The sequence below is a fragment of the Aricia agestis genome, chromosome 17 (genome assembly GCF_905147365.1).
Source record: "Aricia agestis chromosome 17, ilAriAges1.1, whole genome shotgun sequence".
In the NCBI taxonomy this organism is placed as follows: Eukaryota; Metazoa; Arthropoda; class Insecta; order Lepidoptera; family Lycaenidae; genus Aricia; species Aricia agestis.
The window spans coordinates 1,457,174-1,479,852 of NC_056422.1; the positions used below are offsets into that span (position 1 = coordinate 1,457,174).

Genomic DNA, 22,679 nt, shown 5'->3' on the forward strand with positions numbered 1-22,679 from the left:
AATTAGCCTGTACTATAATTTGAATTAGCCAGGCAAATGGACCTTACTATAAAGATAATGTAAAAATAGTTGATCCTTGGCATACTCGAGTTGCAATTACAAAAAAATAGTATACAGTATAGTCCGTCAAGAAATTAAAAAGTGGCAACATCGTAGTGTCATCCCTTTCAAATCAATCTAAGAAGAAAGGGATGATTCACTTTCTTGACGGACTATAGTTCATATAATATTTCTACAAAATGGATTACAAACTTGGGTGCTGCAGTAAAGATTACATCTAATGAAATAAAAATACATAATGTTCAACATTATTATATTTAAAAATAACACCTCTCAGTTGTGGCAATCATAAACTAAATTCTATTACATCTGCTAATCTAACATTCAGATTAAAAAAAAACCATTTCATTCACTCATAAGAAAACAACCATAACATTACAGTACCCTTACTGGTAAATGTCCTTTACACTATAAATGCGGTTTATAAGCTAGGCGGCTTACATCATACCCCCCATTCCTCCCATACCTCCCATGCCACCCATACCAGCCATGGGGTTGGGCTCCTTCTCTTGTGGAAGGTCACAGATGACAGCCTCGGCGGTCGTGAGCAGGGAAGCTACACCGCTGGCATCCGTCAACGCTGTTCTTACTACTTTGGTTGGGTCAATGATTCCCTTTTCAATCATATTTACATACTCATTATTTAAAGCATCATAACCAAATTCGGGTCCAAGATCCTCTACTTTAGCTACAACTACTGAGCCGTCGATACCAGCGTTGCGGGCAATGGTCATGCAGGGCATTCTTAGAGCCTTCTTGATGATTTCTACACCGGTGGCTTGGTCTTCGTTTGATGTTTTCAGATCGCTCAACAGAGGGATACATCTAAGGAGTGCTGAGCCACCTCCAGGCACAATACCTTCCTCGACAGCGGCTCTGGTAGCGTTCAAAGCATCAGTCACACGGTCCTTCTTCTCATTAACCTCAACCTCGCTGGATCCACCAACATGGAGGACAGCAACACCTGAAGCTAGTCTCGCGAGACGTTCCTGGAGCTTCTCCTTCTCGTACTCGGACGTTGTCTCCTGAATCTGATCACGGATCTGTTCTGCTCTTCTGTCAATGTCAGCCTTCTTGCCTTTGCCTTTGAGCATCAGAGTGTCATCTTTGGTAATAACGATTTCACCCACCTGACCGAGGTCGGAGGGCTGGACATCTTCCAGTTTGATGAGGTTGGCATCATCACCGAAGACGACACCGCCGGTAGCAATAGCCATGTCACTGAGTGTAGATTTACGGTTGTCACCGAAGCCGGGTGCCTTGACAGCGGCGACCTGCAGACCAATCTTCAGCCTATTTACTACTAATGTGGACAGAGCTTCACCATCAACATCCTCGGCAATAATGACCAGGGGCTTCCTCTGTTGGTTAGCCAACTCCAGGGCTGGGATGATAGTCTGTACATTGCTGATTTTCTTCTCGGAGAAGAGGACTAGAGCATCTTGGAACTCAACTTTAGCTCCTTTGGATGTGTTGATGAAATATGGTGAAATGTAACCTCTGTCGAATTTCATACCTTCGATGATTTCGAGCTCGTCGTTGAGGGTTTTGCCGTCCTTGACGGTGATGACTCCGTCGCGGCCGACCTTGTTCATGGCGTCGGCGATTAGCTTGCCGATGGCCGTGTCGCCGTTCGCGGAGATGGTGGCCACCTGCGCGATCTCCTCGGGGGTCGTGACCGGCTTCGACATGTTCTTCAGCTTGTCTTTGACCGCCTCCACGGCCATCATGACCCCGCGACGGATTTCGATGGGATTCGCACCCTTCGAGATCTTTTCGAATCCCTCCTTTGCGATGGCTCGGGCCAGAACTGTGGCGGTGGTGGTTCCGTCTCCGGCCTCCTCGTTGGTGTTATTGGCCACATTCTGTACAAGTTTAGCTCCGATGTTCTGGAATTTGTCTTTGAGCTCCACTCCTTTGGCAACAGTGACGCCGTCTTTTGTTATTTTGGGTGAGCCCCAGGACTGCTCCAGAATAACGTTTCTGCCCTTTGGACCCATTGTGACGGCTACGGCATCGGCGAGGATGTCTACGCCTTGGAGCATGAGCGCTCTTACATCAGCACCGAATCTCACATCTTTGGCGTAGAATCTTGCGAACTGGTTTGCTTTGTTTAAGGAGATTGTTTGACGAACAACACGAGGCAGGCGCAACATTTTTTTTAACTTCGATGTGACTTATTTTAACTTAACTTGTACTTCTGGAAGATTCTCGCCTTTTCGCAAAACGTGATCTTACTACCGCGCCGGTTCCAGGTTATGTCACAATCTTATTGGATATGGACAGATAAAAAATATTTCATCTTTTGTCTATGATATTTGAAAAAACCAACAAAAATGAAAAAAGTGGTGAAATAGGTATATTAAATAATAAAACACCTTTTCTTGGATTTTGCACGTAAAGAAACCAGGGCTTCAAATACCGGTATTTTTTCATAACGTTATTGCTTCAAGGGCATAGATAACGGTATGAAAATTTACCCGATACTAGAAATAACGGTAAAAATTGGAATTAATACCGGTTTATGTTATAACGGTAAATAGGATTTATAACGGTAAATATATGTTCTTTGATAACGTTACCTTTTGTAAAATAAGTACTTAATTTAATCAGTCAATTCAGCATGCAGTATGCACAAAATTAAACCAGAAGTGTCTGGTGACCAATAGGTATATATTATAGGAAAAATGACGTCTAATGAGAATGACATGGTCAGTACTCAGTAGTTCAGTGCTCAGTATCTTTGTTCAAATATTACTAATTTATAGTTTGTATTGTAATGTCAGCACGTGCACCGTGCGCTGGCTGCTCTGGACGGACTCTGTTGTTTTGCAGACGACGGGGCGAGGTGGTACACAAAGCACACGACGAGTGGAGGCAGTCAGTTCAGGACGTTCGTTCTAGTGGAGATAGAGAGAATAGAGCTAGCTGCTGCCCGCCGGGGACCTGCGGAGCGATCTTTTTCAGGCGCGGTCGCAGCCTGAAATTTGGGGTCACTCACTATTCACTACACCAATTATTTTATATCTGCGCCTGGTCTTTTTGCCCTTGGTGTACGTTGGTAATATATATTGTAGGATTCCCTTTGTGCTATCGTTCGCGGTGAAATTGACCGGTCCGCCCCGCCCCGTCATGTGCAAAGCGCCTATGATCCGACGGGCTACGCTCCTTAAAATATTCTCCGTGTTATAATACCTCCATATTTTGTAAATGTTATCATATAATTTTGTGCTTCTTTTTTTAAATGTGTTGATATTTTTAACTACAGTCTACAAAATATATATGCATTAAACTTAGAATTCTAGTAATAAATACTAAGACATACAAAAATTATCCATATTTTGCCAATCCCCCGCATTCGCCACAATTAAAACAAGTAAATAAATACGGACATAGGTACCTTGCATAATTTTCTGCATTCATTGACTAAACAAATTGCAGCACCATCTTGACTTGTTAAGTCAAAGTTTTTTCTTTTTTATGAAAATAAGGGGGCGAACGAGCAAACGGGTCACCTAATGGAAAGCAACTTCCGTCACCCATGGACACTCGCAGCATCAAAAGAGCTGCAGGTGCGTTGCCGGCCTTTTAAGAGGGAATAGAGTAATAGTGGAGGATAGGGAAGGGAATAGGGGAGGGGATTATGCCTCCGGTAAACTCACTCTCTCGGCGAAACACAGCGCAGGCGCTGTTTCACGCCCGTTTCCTATGAGAACGTGGTATTTCTCCGGTCGAGCCGGCCCATTCGTGCCGAAGCATGGCTCTCCCACGTATATAAAAACTGGTGCTCGGAAGTCGGAAGTTGGGCTGCGAGTGAGATTTGGTGCACGACGCATACTACATACCTGATACCAGAAAATATCGTTATATTTACCGGTATTTTCATAACGATATTTTTTAGTTATGTTACTAGATATCGATAAAAAAATACCATTATCTGGCTACCATTATGAAAATACCGATACGTAATGATATTTTTTCGGGTATTCGATAACGTTATAAGGCCCTGAAAGAAACTAAAGAATAAAGATGCGCTTACACGGGTGAAATAGATCTGGAGCAATTAGTGAAGCAACATGGAGCCATTAAAAAAATTGCGACATTTCATAATATCCTGTTTGTCTAATGTCTTGTCAGTTGTCACATATCGCTCAATATTCAAAAAAGTGAAGAAACTAAAAAGTGGCAACATCGTAGTGTCATCCCTAGACAGACTATAGTCGTGACGTCATGGTTGAGCGCACCTTTAAGAATACTCGATTTACAGTGTCGGGAGCAATGACATATTATGTGTTTCTTATGTCATTGGTCGGGAGCGCCGAGCAGTTTCCAAAGGAGCTCGAGGGGGATGCAAGCTTTGTGTTTACACTCGCACTTCAACGCGAGCTGCGAGACGCGCCGCGAGCCGAGCCACGACTCACGAGACGCGAGTATAAATCTCGTATCCGAAATCAATTTCTTTTTGATCCGTGCAACTAAATTTATCATTTATTTCATTGGTAATATGTTATTAATTATGATTTCCTATTCCAAAATCGGAATTCGGAAATCCAAAGATTATTCTTTCGTGCCATGGAGAATTTTACATAAGGTACCACAGACAAATTGGAAATGACTTCTTTTTGTCTTTGAAAAAAAATCTAAACGTCATAGTGACACATGTCATTTTTACTAGCTGTCTTATGTCAACTGTCAAAAATGAAGTGCCAACTTCATTTTTTTTTATTATTCTTCGGAATCTCAAAGTGTGGGCACGTTTTTATCGAAAAGTTAAGGCATGCGGTGACTTCGTTATCTATTTGTTAATTTTATTTAATTCCCTTGATATCTGCAACTATTTGCGTTTCAACAGTTATCGTATAATTTTTATATTTACGTTTTAAATATTACATAATGGATCCACGGTAAGATTTTTATTTTGTACAATTTACTGGTTAATTTAATTTCATTAGACTTAAATACGTATGCAATTAACAGTTCGCAATATCAGCGTTTTGTGTCCGTTTACAAACAGATACATCATAATATTAAAACCATTTAATAAACAAAAATATCTTCATAATAATAACGGTAATACAATGTTAAAAATATCAAATCAAACTGTCTATACTTATAACAGAGATTATAACCAAAAAAAAATTATTAACCGCACAGTTCACGCAACATACGATTTTAAATGCATAATATTTAATTTGCCCAATCTTTTATTAATATTTAAATGTAAAAACGGTCAGTTACTATTATTTTACTTCCTGTTGTACATTTTACTAGCTTGCAGAGGTGTTTATAACTAAACCAGGTAGTGGCTATTCCATTACTTATTATAGGAAGACTTCATTAATTGATCTGTTGCCATTTTTAATGTATGTGTATAATTTTGTAGAAATATTTGTACTGCAGCCAAAATATTTGCAGTACATTGATTATTCTATGTTTTAGCACCTGTGATGTTGAGGGCCAACTTGTTGGTATTGGCAACCCTTTGTTGGACATCTCCGCTAATGTTGGAGAGGACTTGCTCCAGAAATATGACTTACATCCTGATGATGCTATTATGGCCGAGGAAAAGCACATGCCCTTGTATAAGGAGCTTGTAGACAAGTGAGTACTTTGTGTGGTAACATTAAGAATCAATAATATGTGACTGTCTGTTACCTATTTACTTCCAAACTGCTAAACCAATATTGACAAAATTTGCCATAGTAGAAGTTTTCCAGAAAAAACCTAGAATAGTTTTTTTTTGTGGAAAAAAATAATAATATGTTTCTTGCATGATTAACAAATTGCTGGACAAAAATCTAGCTGGCAATGTCTATTATTATAAAATTATATTTTCATAGGTAAAATAAATTGAATTATCATGTTAGGACCTAGCAATTTTTTTCTGAATCATATCATCAAGCAAAGTGTAGGATTTAAAGCAGTGGTATTTAACTGGTGGTCCGCGGACCACTGGTGGTCCCTGGAGGTATTCCAAGTGGTCTGTGAAGTCCTCGAAGAATCCTAATAATATGTGAGAATTCAGAAGTTAGTAAAGAGTATGCAGTCACAAAAGTCACATTAAATTAAAAGCTGTAACTTTTAGATTTTTACCAAACAAAAAAATGAGTGCTAATAATTATAAAGTTGTGCTTGTTTTCTTTATCAAACAACACTTCATTTAGGTAAACCAACTGGTGGTCTCCGGTAAGAGAAACATTTGGTAAAATGGTCCCTCATGACTAGAAGGTTGAAAACCACTGATTGAAAGAGACATAGTATGGATTAATATTTGACAGTAACCTAATCCAATCACATTTAATCTGATTAAAATAAGCCTATTTAGAATGATAGTACAATATACATTCAATATCAACTGTCAGCTATAGTAACAATTTTATCTATTTGTCATAAAATCCTCAAAACTCACGTAATAATATATGGGTGCCCTTTTTTTTTACATGGGGAAATGCTTTGCGCATCCCCGGCGGATTAGGGACATCGACTGGGGTATGTGGGCTTTCTGAGAATTTACCCACTAAAACCACTCCCCACTTTCGCATAGTTCCAGGCACAATCAACCTACCGTTTTCCACAACATATGGGTGCCCATTAACAAATATTTTTATATTTTGATCAGGGGTTTTAGTTATACATTTAAATTTATAAGTTGCATTATATATTTTCAGATACAGTGCAGAGTTCATTGCCGGTGGCAGCGTACAGAACACACTCAGGGTGGCCCAATGGATCCTGAAGAAGCCAAACCTCTGTACATATTTTGGCTGCGTCGGTAACGATGATTTCGCTAAAATTCTACGAGAGAGAGCTATGTAAGTGTCATATTTAAGCTTATAAAAGCGATACCGTTACAAAAAAAACGCGCACGTCTGAACGCGTAAGGACGCGTTCACACGTGCGCGTTTTTTGTTGCAGCGTTCGGGAAAACAGGCAAGCTAAATACGAGCGCGCAGAAAACGCGCATCTGAATTGAACCTATGCGGCACACGTAGTGATGTATTTACAGAAAACAATTGATGCACCAAAATAAACGCGTCGGATCTTGTAACCGTTTTTACGGTTCCGTAATCAACGAGGAACCCTTATAGACTATAGTTTCGGTCTATCCGTCCGTCTGTCTGTCTGACTGTCCGCGGTTTCGCTCAGAGACTAGCCTACAAAGTTGTAATTCGATATGAATGCCCATAATATTATGTCGACAAAATGGTATTATCGTTTATACCCATCAAGCGGGGATAATTCTTTTTTTTTCGCGTCCACTCCACCGTGTGGGGTGTCGTTGGATAGGTTTTTTTAATTCATCAAGCCTCATACCTACACACAATAGAAATTCTATTGTGTCTCGTTTTTCCAAATGTGGAAAAATTCACGGGAATGGGAAATATGCTAAAAAAAGGAAAACTATTGCGGCTAAGAAGACTTCATAAGTTATTGAGAAGTACAAATGAACTTTTCGTTCAAATTCCTTTGAACCTAACTGAGATGATGTAAGTAGTGTAAAACACGTTATAATTGTACATTCATTGACCATACTAAAATTATCAAAAAACTGGCAGTACTACGGAACCCTCTCTTGTGCGTGGCCGATACGCACTTGGCCGGCTTTTTTGCTCCCATTGATCATTGTCACGCGCAAACGGAACGCGCTAGTCGCAGCTTGTACTATTATCTTTTCTGTGGTCATAGGCCCCGCCGCTTTTTTTTTCATGTCGCAACTCGTATGACATTCGCATCCGCATAAAAATCCGCATTGATTTATTGCGGATGCAGATGTCCAAATCTATGCGGAAGCTCCGAATTTGCGGATGCGGATGCGAATATTCGCAACATACTATCTTCTTATAATATTACAGTAATATTTATATAGAATTGATTATTGAAATGATGATATGGCCTCTGGAACATTATGTGTAGTGTGTACTATATCACAATATATCTACAATCTACAATGAAATCTCTTTACTACGACTATAAAAAGCAATCAATCATTTGTATTTACCTAGATTTATCGTTTATCGGTCATTGTATCAGCAATTGATAACGCCAAATATCAATATACTCACATGTCAATCATTCTTATCTAGTCTATAGTCAAAAACATGCCTCGTCTCACGGTTTTGATTATTATTTATAAGCCATATTGATCCAAGTCGTGAAAAACATATAGTAATCACTTATTACTAGATGTTTTTCACATTTCACAGCGACGCGTTTGCATATAACGTTTTGTGTTGCGACTCGCGTAGCTCTGCTGCAAAACTCAGAAGTTAAGCTTACGTCTAGTGTAGTTTCACCTTTACACTTAAGGTGACGCCGCGTTAAAGTAAAAAAAACCGTGTTGGATATGTTTAAGATTGCTTGTTGTATGGATCATAGAAAACAAGCAAAATGGAACAGCAGAGAATGGAAAGGGCGTAAGTGACAAAATGGTTTTAACGCGTAATTTAAAAACCATAAATACATTTCATATAAGCTATGGGCAAATTAAAGTGTATGTATGCTTGAACCAATTTATGTACAAATTTTGGAAGCTTAAATCACTCTCCTCTGTTGGCAAAATAGGAATCCCTTTTTTTACAGAGGTCTTTTTGATTGATTATTCTGTGTTATAAAAATTGACCAATCGTGTTATGCTATGGGTGATATGAAACAAAGACATGATGAATACTGACAATGAACTTTAATTTCTGAGCTTTATTCATTGCTGAGAAAAATCGAAATCGTTACAGCCAAATTATCAAGGCGTCGCCTTAAACATATTATACAGCATTATATTTTCTTCTCTGAGTTTTTGATAGTATTTTTTGTGCAAACAAGTGATGTAATGTTACGTTATCTCAATTATTCACGCTGATGTAATTAGTGATTCGTTCCAGCCTCCTGATAACATTTGAACTAAGCCGTTATCACTACGGTACAACCACGTACAACTATGTGCCATTGTGCTTTGGTAACTAATTTTATGGTCATTAAATTTATTACTACCTATGAAGTAGTATGAGGTCCATATAGAGTAAGAGCCGAGGGCAGCCAGACCATCATTTTATAAAAGCTGGTACATCCTTATTTACGGAGAAAAATTTAGGGCATTACTAAAAAGTAAAAATGCAGACAATAATGTTTTATTATCTGTCAAGAGATATTTCTGTCTTCACCACTTCGCTAACATGCAATATCCATTAAATACTTTAGGGATTAAATCTTGATAAAATACTTTATTGTATCTCTACTGCAGATGGATTAAGATTTAAGATATAAGACGACATTAAAATGTTAGTCAACATCCTTTGAGTTATTATGCTGTATGCATAATGATGTGATCACATAAAAATAGCAAGACATAATATCCCATTAAAACCTACACCAAAATTAAAATATAATTTTGTACTTACGTAACATTATGTTTAATATTATGCACAGAGATAATTTTAGTTATTTTATGATTGACCGTTGCGACTGTAGTAAAAGAAATATATATTTTTAACCGACTTCAAAAAAGGGAGGTTATCAATTCGACGCGTATGTATGTAATATTTCCAGAACATGCCAGAACTGTCCAGTTTTTGTATAAGTATGTTTTTTTTTAAACGGGCTTTGGCCCACCACACATTCCCACCACTGTATCTCCTGTGTCGCCAGGATCGACATAAGTATAAGTGTGTTAATCTATAGCAGCTTCTGAACAAATGTGCCAAATTTTAAAAGTGTATGTATGTATTTCTTTTGAAAAAATAATGGAACAAGTTTTAAATAAAATATGTGCATCTAAAAAAAAGGTTATTGTATGTGGTGATTTCAATATTAATTTGTTAGACTCCACCACTATTAGATTCACATCCTTATTAAAATCGTATAACCTAATTAATTTATTTAATGAACCAACTAGAGTTTGCGAAACAACTGCATTGATAATATTTTCACAGGGGTCCTCGCCCCTACACTAGGTGTTCCACAAGGATCTATATTAGGTCCCTTTCTTTTTCTCATTTACATAAATGACCTACCTTATCTAGTTAAAGATAAGCATGAGATAGTACTTTTTGCTGATGACACTTCACTAATTTTTAATGTGAAGCGACAACAATACAATTACGACGAGGTAAATAGTGCTCTCTCAAAAATAGTACAATGGTTTAATGCTAATAATTTACTATTAAATTCTAACAAAACGAAATGTTTAAAATTCAGTTTGCCAAATGTTAGGCAAGTACAAACCAATGTATTAAATGATGAGAAAATGAAATTAGTGGACACCACAGTTTTCCTAGGTATAACTTTAGACAGTAAATTACAGTGGAGTCCGCATATTGCAAATCTGGCGGATAGGCTCAGTTCTGCAGCATATGCTGTTAAAAAAATCAGAGAAATAACTGATTCCACAGCATTTCTCTGATTTTTTTAACCCACCTTCTATGGGGAAATGCAGCAGACATTAATGCAATATTCGTGCTGCAGAAGCGAGCGATACGTTCTATTTATAAGATGTCATCGTATGAATCCTTAAGAGAAAAGTTTAAGGAAATAAATATTCTGACCGTCGCATCTCAATACGTCTTGGATAATATACTGTATTTAAGAAAGATAAATAATTTCAAAAAGAATAGCGACAATCATTGTTTTAACACTAGGAATAAGAACAAATTAGAAATACCAGTGATAAGACTTAGCAAAGTCAGTAAATCTTTTAAAGGCCAGTGTATACGCCTGTACAATAGAATCCCAGAAAACGTTCAAAATCTCTCTATCAATAAATTTAAAAAAGTAGTAAAAGAACGTTTGTGTACTAAAGATTATTATAAAATTAATGATTTCATCGAAGACAACACACCTTGGGAATAGGGTGGTTCTTACAGGCTACTAGAATATATTTTTTTGTATAATTCCTGTTGTAAATAGCTCTAAGTCATAATAGTGTTACAGTTCGACAAGGCTTTAAATGAACGTCGCGAGAAAAGGAACTAACGCTGTTTTCATACAAAAACGTCATTTTGACAGTTCTCCAATTTACCAGTATTTATTTAAAGCCTTGGTGCACTATATATGTTTCAAATTGTAATTTTCCATCTTTTTAGTAAAAGATGGCCCCGTTCTTACGCCGGTTCTTCTCGCCGGGTTAGTTCCCGAACCGGTGGTAGGCACCTTAGTATCGACGTTCGGAAAAGTTTTCGTAAAAAAATTACTCTGAATAAAAATATTTTGATTTGATTGATATGTATGTTTTTATGTTTGTGCACGCATATCTCCGGAACTACAAGTCCGATTTAAGTGATTCTTTTTTTTTGTTGTACTAGGTATTGTTCAACTTAGGAAATACTGTAAGTTTCATCAAAATCGGTTCAGTAGTTTTTGAGATAGGGAATTTTTATTGTTAATTACGTACAATTTAAAGTCGGTTTTATCTTTTTAAAATACTATTATTTTCCTTGGAAACGTACATCTTGCAGTTTTAATTTTTAAAACAAGTCTATGTACCCGCTTCAGTGGTTTTGGCATTCAGATTCTCATTTCAATAGCATCATCGCAGCAGGAGCGTAGCGTGCCTTGCCAATGCCCCATATAAAAATTTGTTTAAGGGCCCTAACTCCCTAAGGTAAGGTTACCTATATTACCATTAAGAAATGGGGAGTTATTATTAATTTTTTCTCACTTTGGGGGCCCTATTGGCATCGGGGCCCCGTATAATTGATACGGCATATACGGCGGTAGCTACGCCCCTGCATCGCAGATTAGATCCCTGACGATGTTTTCAAGAATATATTAAGCAGTTTGTTGATAGAATCTATCTCTATGGGGCATATTATGAATAAATATTGGCTGTTACGAATTGCAATTGATGGTTCCGTGCGTCATTCGCTGAATGTAATGGTACTTATTATAGGAATAGAAGTAGATACAATCAACGGGAATAGTTTAAATATTCAATGCAAAGTTGTTATGTTGTGCTTAATTTCAAGCTAACCTGGGCTTCTTTAAAAAGTTTTTGAAGCCCCTCTCAGATTAACACTTTCATCACAACTATGCAAATGTACTAGATCAGGGGTCACCAATTACTTACGCTCGGGGTCTGTTTTAAGAAATAAAATGACTTTCACGGTCCACACATTAAAAAAAAATAAACAAATGCAATTACGGAAACAAAGGTATTTGTACTTTGTATCAATGAGAAAAGTGTCAATTTTTGTTGTTACAAGTCCTTCAGTATGTCGAGACTGAAATTAATTTTTAAAGAAGAACATGCTTGGTCCGCACACAATGGGTCGGCGCGGGCGCGGCGGTCCGGAAGCGGACCGCGGTCCGCCATTTGGTGAGCCCTGTACTAGATGTTGCCCGAAATTTGCTTAACGAACGGGAACCGCACGTATTTTAGCCGAGATAAAACTACCATATTCTTAGTCCTTTTCAGGGATTCAAAGTATCTCAATTAACTAATTTTCAATAAAAATCAGTTTGCCACTTAACTTCAGTTAAGAGGTAACCCGTAAGATAGGTAAGTAAATAGCCAGTTTCTCACTCAATATGAATAAGGCTTGAGATATTTTAATACTTTAGGATTCAGATAAAATGTCAGTAATCCTATCTTAGACTTATAAGCTGATGCCTGTGTGTAGGAGGATACATCCTTTATGGACAGACCTTGAAGCGTTTGTCAGGTCTCGTAGGATGTGCTTTGAGGACATTAATTTATTTTGCACAGATCGTAGATAATCCAAAATTGCTCCACTTTTTACTTACAAATACTTGTTGAATACCTCAAAATGTACTCATACGTTTATAATAGCGCAATTTACCCATAAGTTTATACGTGAGGGAGCCATGCTTCGGCACGAATGGGCCGGCTCGACCGGAGAAATACCACGTTCTCAGAGAAAACCGGCGTGAAACTTTGCGCTGTGTTTTGCCGAGTGAGTGAGTTTACCGGAAGCCCGATCCCCTACCCTATTCCCTTCCCTACCCTCCCCTATTCCCTTCTCTTCCCATCCCTACTCTCCCCTTTTACCCTATTCCCTCTTAAAAGGCCGGCAACGCACCTGCAGCTCTTTTGATGCTGCGAGTGTTCATGGGCGACGGAAGTTGCTTTCCATCAGGTGACCCGTTTGCTCGTTTGCCCCCTTATTTCATAAAAAAGTGCTATCAGAGAAATTGATTCCTAGGCAAATGGGATCATGGGGGACCTACGTAGTTTGGTCGCGTTACGTCAAACACAGCCGAAAATTGACATGATCCGACCAATGACGTTGATTTGTTAACCGCCTAGGAATCGATTTCCTCGATGGTACCTCTCGTTTTTTTCTTTTCCATTAAAATCGGTCCAGCTGTGAACTATCGCGAACAGTTATACACAATATACTGCAGTTTACAATATTTTGTTTTTCATTGTTTTTTTTCAGCGCAGACGGCGTGAATGTCCAGTACCAGATAAGTGATACGGCGCCAACTGGCACCTGTGCTGTGCTGATCACTGGAACGCACAGGTCCCTGTGCGCCAACCTGGCTGCGGCCCAGTGCTTCACACAGGACCATCTGGCGAAGGACGAGTGTAAACGAAGCATAGAGACCGCCAAGTTCTTTTATACCTCTGTAAGTAACTTGGTTATCAGAATCAGAATCGGCATATTTGAGTTATGTTAGCGATCCGGCTCGAAGGACCACAACATGTCTGCTCAAGTAATATCTGTAAAAATCTTGAAAAAATAACTAGTGTAGTAAAAACGGTAACTAGTGTAATATGTACATATTGTCTTATTTAAATACTAGCTGTTGCCCGCGACTTCGTCCGCGTGGACTTCAGTTTATAGCGCGCGATGTCAACAAAATTGGTGTCAAAAGCTTTTATAAAAAAAACCCTGGTACCCCTTAAATCAATACAGCTGTGCAGTGTGCACACAATAAGTATTTCATTTTTTTATATTAAACTTTATATTTTATGCCAAATTTTAAAGCTTATTTAGCCCTCCAATTACACAACTTTACCCATAAACTATTTATCATTGATAGATTAAAGGTTACGTCACTGCACACATAAAGTACTGAGTTATTTAATACCGTAGAATAGATATAACAATCGAAAAAAATCGAAACTTAAATGTAAGATGATACCACGTCTTATAGGAAGACTTTTGAGCAAGCGTCAGCGCGATGTAGAAGACGCACGGCGCCATCAGACAGACAGAGATACTTTCGCATTTATAATATTAGTATAGATTATGTGCACACTGCACAGCTGTTTTTGGGTATTTTGATTAATTAAGGGCCGCGCTACACCGGAATGGCAGCGGCGAGGCGAGCACTTTCAGCGCTGCCATTCCGGTGTAGCGCGGCCCTAAGAGGGGTACCACTTACCAGGGTTTTAAAAAGTTTTTAAATTTGACACAAATTTTGTTGACACCGCGCGCTATAAACTAAAGTCCACGCGGACGAAGTCGCGGGCAACAGCTAGTTATGAATAAAAATAATATTATATAGTAAAGTAGGTGTTACAATAATAAAGTAAAAATAAAACGCCATCTGTTTTCATATATTAGAATTAAAATGTTGATTGCATTGATATATTTTCTGGATGGAATATAAGCCAACACGGTACACTCGAACTCCTTTATTTTAGAGCGCCTTCTGTTGTCAACTTGTCACATATATTAGAAATGCAGTAGGAGTTCTATAAGATAAGATAGATTGATTATTATTATACCAAGTGATTATATTATTAAACATAATATTCTAACGTATTAAAAACTATAAACAAAAACATAATAACTAATAAGTATGATTAGTTCTATGTTACAATGAAGTAAAAAATAAAACGCCATCTGTTGAATCGTATTAGAACTAAAATGTTCATTGCATCGATATATTTCTGGATTTTTTATAATATTATACATAAATTAATACATTTAAGATTTTTGAAATTTTATTTTAATACACATCCAAGACCCAGGAACATTGAAAACTTTTTGTTCCGCCTGCGGGACTCGAACCCAGGACCCCCGGGATGAGCGCTGGCCACGCGCAATGCGAATTCATTTTCATCGATATTTTCATGGAAATAAGATATTTTCCCACATCAAAATGTAGCCTATGTCCTTTCTCAGACTCTAGAATAACTGTGTACAAAATTTCATTGCAATCGGTTCAGTAGTTTTGGCGTGAAAACGAGACAGACAGACAGAGATACTTTCGCATTTATAATATTAGTATATTATATAATATATATGTCGCAGGCACATTGTATATTTAGCCGTATTGCATTACGGCTAGCCGTTTTAAAAAACGGCGCCGTTTTGTAATGCGGCGTGTCGACGTTTAGCCGCATCGTAGTCCTATGTAAGTTATAGGGTGACCATGATTGCAAAATAAAACAATGCTGCAATGAGTGGCCTTCATTAAATTTTGGTAAGCACTCAGAGAATAAGCAAAAAATTCTGGATTTATCTTTTGTTTTATGACGGTCGCCGGCTGCTGCCGCAGCACGCTCGCTTCGTTTAAAATAAATAAATTAATAATGAAATAAAATAAAATACTGAAATGTTTTCTCTGCTGACCGAATGTATAATCTTGCCGACCAAGTAATTATTCTGCCGGTGACTGTTTATTTTGCAGATACCTGTTTATTTTACAGATTAAATTGCTGACCATTGTCATGATTATTTACAGAACATGAATTGCAGCCTGATTTTAATTATTGCTAACAAAATTTTTGTTTGCTGACAAAATGATTTATTAGGTGTTATTTTTTGCAAACCAAATTTTTAAATGGCATACGCAATTAATTACTTCTCATCATAGAGTAATTAATGCTGATCTCTGCTTCTCATATATTAATCTGTGACACGGGCAGCGCCACGAGTGTTAAGAAACGAATTACGAAACTAAAACTGTCAAAAAGGCGACTAGTAACATAAGAAACACTTCTTATGTCATTGTCTGTAGCCTTATTACATTACGGCTAGCCGTATTGAATAACGTATAGCGCCGAATGCATTCCGGCGGTTTTTATTCAGCCGCATTCAATCCGGCTAAACGTCGACACGCCGCATTACAAAACGCGCCGTTTTTTAAAACGGCTAGCCGTAATGTAATACGGCTAAATATACAATCCGCCTGCGACATATATACATATTACAATGTATGAATGTAAGATAACGTATTATGTCTTCTCTTTGCATAATGATTAGACGATAACAGCAATGTACAATTTGAATATGCAATTAGGTAAGGTTATAAATATATTACTTACTAACGGCCGTTCCCAATATTTGATCTATCTCTGGTTTTGTCCTACTAGAGATAGGAATAGCTCACAATTGACATAATATGTCTAATGTGAGCTTTTCCTATCTCTAGTAGGGCAAAACCAGAGATAGATGAAATATTGGGAACGGCCGTAAAAGTGCTTTATTCTAAGGATCTTTATTCGTTCATAATAATAAAATGTAAAGCTGTTTGACTAATAGTTCTAGGATCAGAGACTAAAATTAAAGAGCTAGAAACTAGTAACTTTAAAAACCGGCCAAGTGCGAGTTGGACTCGCCCATGAAGGGTTCCGCAGCAGCAATAAGGTTTATTTATATGAAATTAAAAGGTTTTTGATTTATTTTTATATTTCAGTCGATTTAATGAAAGTTAAATTAAGGTTTACCATTTATGACGTATAAAAAAAACTAATTGCTAGATCTCGTTCAAACCAATTTTCGTTGGTAGTTTTTATAGAAATGTACATTATATATTTTTTTTAGAATTATCATGCCCCTACTTTAGAGGGGGGGACACACATTTTACCACTTTTGAAGAGCCTTTCTCGTAAACTATTCAGGTTAGAAAAAAAGATATTAGAAACCTCAATATGATTTTTGAAGACCTATCCATAGATACCCCACACGTATAAGTTAGATGAAAAAAAAAATTTTTTTGTTTCAATTGTACCTATGGGACCCCTAAAATTTTTAATAATTTTTCCATTTTTGTATCAAAATCTTAATGCGGTTCACAGATTACATCTACTTAACCAATTTTCAATAGTATAGCTCTTCTAGTTTCGGAGAAAAGTGGCTGTGACATACGGACGGACAGACAGACAGACATGACGAATCTATAAGGGTTCAGTTTTTTGCCATTTGGCTACGGAACCCTAAAAACTAAAAAAAAAAACAACTACCAAGTCGATTAAGGGTCACAGCACACATATCAACTCGGAAACGGATCGTCACCGTATCGCCTTTCGCCTCGCCGTCAACCACGCGTCAACCTAACGTATGCACGTAGTCAAAGCGTATCAGTAGCTCCTGTACGTCAACTCGGCTACGGCTAGGCGACGCCGCGCTTACGGCTCGCCGACCTGGCCCCAGAAGAAACGTAAGCTTGGGTACGGAGGGACGTAAGCACAGGGACGACGAGCCGTAAGCGCGGGGACGACGAGCCGTAAGCTAGTTGGCCACCCGTCGCATCGCGGTTCGTTACGTTCGTTACAATTACGTTACGTTTCCGCTTAGTGTGCGTTGCAGTTGGAAGTTTAATACAAACCACAGACATAGATCTAGATAGAAACCGCATGTATGTACTTCGCGTGCTACATCGCGCTCTCAAACAACAAGCAATGCTCGTCTTTCGAAAGTCTGTTCTTTAGTCTGCTATCGGAATCGAACGTCAAACGGAATTTTAAAAATGCCTAATTGTGCCGTATTGAGCTGTACAAATTCAAATAGAAACGTAAGCTTAGATAATGGATACGTTTCTTATTACGATTATTCTTATTACGATAAGTCTGCTATCGGAATCGGACGTCAAACGGAATTTTAAAAATGCCTAATTGTGCCGTATTGAGCTGTACAAATTCAAATAGAAACGTAAGCTTAGATAATGGATACGTTTCTTATCATCGGTACGTCACAGTAGTAAGGTAGGAAAAAAGTGGCACGCTCGTTTTCATACAAATGGAGGAACATGCGGTATCTATATGCTTAGGCTTGATCTACGTCTGTGATACAAACAATATTGAACGGCTTGAGGCGATACGGTGCCGATCCCATTCCGAGATATGTCATATGTGTGCTCGACATACACCAGTTCGGAATCGGAGCGTACGGTGCGGAGTCTGCGGACGGATCGTAGTCATTTATAATTTGTCAGGCGCTGAAATGACGTTCCAGTACACGCAATACCATAGAAATCAACACAAAGCAACAAATCCATCCGCTCCGCTCGCTCCGATTCCGATCCAGTGGACGGGCACCTTAATTGTACATCAGAGTTTGTATGCCATAAACTAACTTTTATCTTTCTCAGGGTTTCTTCGTGGCGGTATCCCCGGAGTCGATCATGCAGCTGGCGAGCCACTCGCACGAGCGCGGGCTGACATTCGTGATGAACGTGTCGGCGCCGTTCGTGTCTCAGTTCTACAAGGATCCCCTGGAAAAGATCCTTCCCTACGTCGACGTGCTGTTCGGCAATGAATCGGTAATTGTTGTAATGTTTGTGACTTTTATAATAGAAATTATGGATGTAGATGAATGCGGAACTTTTCATTCATGCACAAACATATTGCTACTGCGATTCAAGGACATAATATTGTAACTGCGATTTAAGGGTGCGACAGTGATATTTTCATGCGACCGGACTATATTCGGATAATATTGAGTAGTTTAAGAATTTCGTTTTGATTAAGTAGGTATGTAACATATTATCCTTTAAGTATGTATTTTGATGCTGAAAAACTACTCAGAGACAATGTAAAGGAATGTGATGTCAATTTTAAGTTTAGGGAAATTAGCCCTAGAGATATTATTGATACCTTTAAATTGTTGAATATTAAAAATACTACTGATCTCTGGGGCATGTCTACAAAAATTAAATAATCGATAATTGACATCATAGTCTGGGAATAATTTTCAATGACTGCATTAAGAGTGGTGTTTTTCCTGACTTAATGAAGCACAGTAAGGTCGTAACCTTTATTTAAAGCGGGAATTAAATCAGATCCGACTAATTACCGGCCCATTTCGATTTTACCGACTCTTAGTAAAATATTTGAAAAAATAATTTTACAGCAATTACTGTTACATTTTAATTTAAATAATTTATTACACAATAACCAATACGGTTTTACTAAGGGTCGTTCCACAACGGATGCTGGTATAGGTCTTCTATGTAGCATATTTGAAGCTTGGGAGGAGTCACAGGATGCCTTAGGTATTTTTTGTGACCTCTCTAAGGCATTTGACTGTGTCGAGCATGCTACTTTAATCAAAAAATTGCACCACTATGGCATAAGGGACTCAGCACTCAGCCTTTTGACTACTTACCTCAAAAATAGGACTCAAAGGGTTGAAGTTAATAGTAAAAGATCCAATTGGACCAAAATAGAATTAGGTGTACCACAGGGATCCATTTTAGGACCATTTCTTTTTCTCATCTACATTAATGACTTACCTTATCTAGTTAAGGATAATGCTGCTTTTTGCTGATGACCCTTCACTTATTTTTAAAATGAAGCGACGGCAGTCAAATTACGACGAGGTAAATAGTGCTGTCTCAAAAATAGTACATTAGTTTAATGTTAATAACTTACTTTTAAACTCTAAGAAAACCAAATGTTTAAAATTTACTTTGCCCAATGTTAGGCAAGTTCAAACCAATTTACTATTAAATGACGAGAAAATGAATTTGCTGGACTCCACAGTATTCTTAGGCATTACATTAGATAGTAAATTACAGTGGGGTCCTCATATTGCTAATCTTGCAGGTAAGCTCAGTTCTGCAGCATATGCAGTCAGAAAAATTAGGGAAATTTCTGATGAAGACACGGCAAGACTAGTTTATTTTAGTTATTTTCACAGAATGTCTTATGGTATCCTTTTATGGGGAAACGCTGCCGACATCAATACAATTTTTGTGCTGCAGAAGCGAGCTATACGCTCAATTTATAAAATGTCAGCTTTTGAATCTCTGAGAGAAAAGTTTAAAGAAATTAGTATTCTAACTGTTGCTTCTCAATACATTTCGGATAATGTATTGTATGTTAGAAAGAATTTAACTAAATTTAAAACTAAAAGTGATTGTCACGGTAGAAACACTAGAAATAGGCACAAGCTGGAAATACCAGTGATCAGACTTAGCAAAATAAGTAAATCTTTTAAAGGTCAAAATCTATCAATTAATAAATTTAAAAAAGTAATTAAAGAACATTTGTGTGCCAAAAACTATACGGTCAACGATTTCCTTAACGATAGCACATCTTGGGAGTAGGATGGCTGCTTGCAAGGCTGCTTCTACATTTATTATATGTGACTTACAATTGTGTATTCATATTGTATAGATTAAGTTATTTACATAGTAAATTTTATTTTTTTAAAAGACAAATTTTCCACTTTTTTACTAAAAAGTGGCCCCGTGCGAGTTTCTTACGCCGGTTCTTCTCGCCGGGTTAGTTCCCGAACCGGTGGTAGGCAACATGTAGTTCAACGTTCTGAAAATATTTGATTCAAATTTATTCAGAAATAAAACAATTTTTATTTTATTTTATTTTGAGTTGAGAGTTGAGAGAATTTATGCAAAGTAGATAAGTAATGTAAATGTGATCCTAAAGAATATTGGCACATTTAAATCTCCAAATCTAACAGTCAATTTGATTTAAAAAAAAAACCAGGAGTTTACATGCTCCATGCTAACAAATAAAAATTTTATTTTCAGGAGGCAGAAGCGTTTGCCAAAGCATTTAACTTTACAGACACAAACTTGCAAGATATCGGGTTGAAGATAGCTGCCATGCCCAAACTGAACAGCTCCAGGGAGAGAGTTGTGGTCATAACCCAGGGTAAAGACCCTGTCATACTCATCCAGGGTACGAAGGTGTCCTTGATCCCTGTTCAAGAGCTGTCCAGGGAACAAATTGTGGACACCAACGGAGCGGGCGACGCCTTTACTGGCGGATTCCTCAGCCAAATGGTACTAGGCAAGTCGTATGAAACCTGTGTGAAATGCGGTATCTACACAGCTAGTCATATTATTCAACACTCCGGCTGTACGTTCAGTGGTGAAAGTGTTTTTAGTGAATAGTTTTAAGTGGGACGGTGATAGAAATATTCTTAATGTTGTTTAAGCTCAGTTTCCATAGTTGTGTTTTTCTTTAATTAAACAATCTACCTGCAATTGTTAATGTAATAAAACACAGCCTTTTTGCACTATTTCTACTTAAACATTAATTTTTAATAAAATGCTGGTTCCTCTACGCTTCATCGTCATGAGGCATTGAAAATGGTTATGTTAATTAGTTATTTTAATTAGCAATGTAATTAAAATAACTAATTAATTACATTACTAATTATTAGTAATAATTTATGTTAATTAGTTATTAATATTATAGTGGAAATAGTGCAAAATCACTGTTTTAAATATTGTCAAACAAATTTTACCAAAAGCCTACAGTACAATAATAGCATAAATTTTTAAACATATTGAGTAGGTAATTGTTGGTACTTGGTAGTTATAGTTACAAACTGCAATAAGGTAGGTCTATAGTTCTGTACATACAAATATGTAGTGTATTATACTAAATCATGGTTACTTTTATGGACTCGAATCAATTGTTAATGTACTATCAGAGAAATCGGTTCATAGATATTTACGGACCTACGTAATTTAGTATGGCTATCTCAAAACCAGCTGGCAAATGGCAATCATAATCAACATTGATTCAATAAATAGTAAACCATAAGTTATGTGGCCTAGGAATCAATTTCTTTGGTGGTACATAAGATCAGCTATACAGGGTGTAACAAAAATAAGTGATAATACGTACGTACGTACGTACGTACGTATTCCTTGTAGAGAGTTCACTGTGAAAGTAGCAGCGCTGAAAGACGAAAAAATTTTTTCACTTTTGTATGGGCAAGCGCCCGAGCGTCACGAGATTCCCCATACAAAAGTGAAAAAAAATTTTGGTCTTTCAGCGCTGCTATTTTCACTGTGAACTCTGTACAAGAAGCACGTTCATACCCTAAAGTATTATCACTTATTTTTGTTACACCCTGTATATAGCAATAAAATAATTGTAATTTATTAAAATGTGTTTCTTAACTTCAAGGGCAGAGCGTCAAGTAAATGAATGTAGATTTTAGAATATTAGATCTGATAGAACTCCACTACTCAACAATGCAAAACTTGGTTGTAACTATTGTATAATAAATGTATAATAAAACAAGCACAATTTAAATGTATCAACATTTAATAAATGTTTAAAACATAAACACTTAAACTAAATGATTAAACATTTGAGCCTCAAAACAAAATGGCACATTTTCAGTATGAACAAAGTAAGAAATTCTCAAAATTCCTGTCTACATTATTAAGGTATTGTCTATCAAAACTTTAAAAAACTTTGAAAATTTGTCAACGTTATCATAAAAACAGTTTTACAACATAATGATTTTTGGTTGGTGCTTGTCGAAATTTATAACTAAGCACAAAATACTCTATAAATCTTAACTACTTAAATATCTAATATTTTCGTATGCATAAAATATATGTCCTTAATACTAAGAAAAAACTAAGAGCTACAATACAAAAGGCACCTGGGTTGAAGTTAATTTAAGTTAATCCTCTGTTAAAATATATCATAATAATATTGTGTC

General features: G+C 37.2%; 2 protein-coding genes across 2 annotated transcripts; one reads left to right on the top strand and one right to left on the bottom strand.

The window, feature by feature from the left end:
* Positions 1 to 299: 299 nt before the first annotated feature.
* LOC121735327 (heat shock protein 60A-like) lies at positions 300 to 2,334 on the bottom strand. The gene has a single exon (XM_042126117.1). The coding sequence runs from the start codon at positions 2,214 to 2,216 to the stop codon at positions 498 to 500; it is 1,719 nt and encodes a 572-aa protein (XP_041982051.1). The 5' UTR covers positions 2,217 to 2,334; the 3' UTR covers positions 300 to 497.
* Positions 2,335 to 4,800: 2,466 nt separating this feature from the next.
* Positions 4,801 to 21,312, top strand: LOC121735566 (adenosine kinase). The gene is made up of 6 exons (XM_042126417.1): positions 4,801 to 4,964; positions 5,500 to 5,661; positions 6,729 to 6,872; positions 13,449 to 13,638; positions 18,337 to 18,507; positions 20,740 to 21,312. Exons 1-6 carry the CDS (start codon positions 4,954 to 4,956, stop codon positions 21,103 to 21,105), a joined length of 1,044 nt encoding a protein of 347 aa, XP_041982351.1. The 5' UTR covers positions 4,801 to 4,953; the 3' UTR covers positions 21,106 to 21,312.
* The last annotated feature ends 1,367 nt before the right edge of the window (positions 21,313 to 22,679 follow it).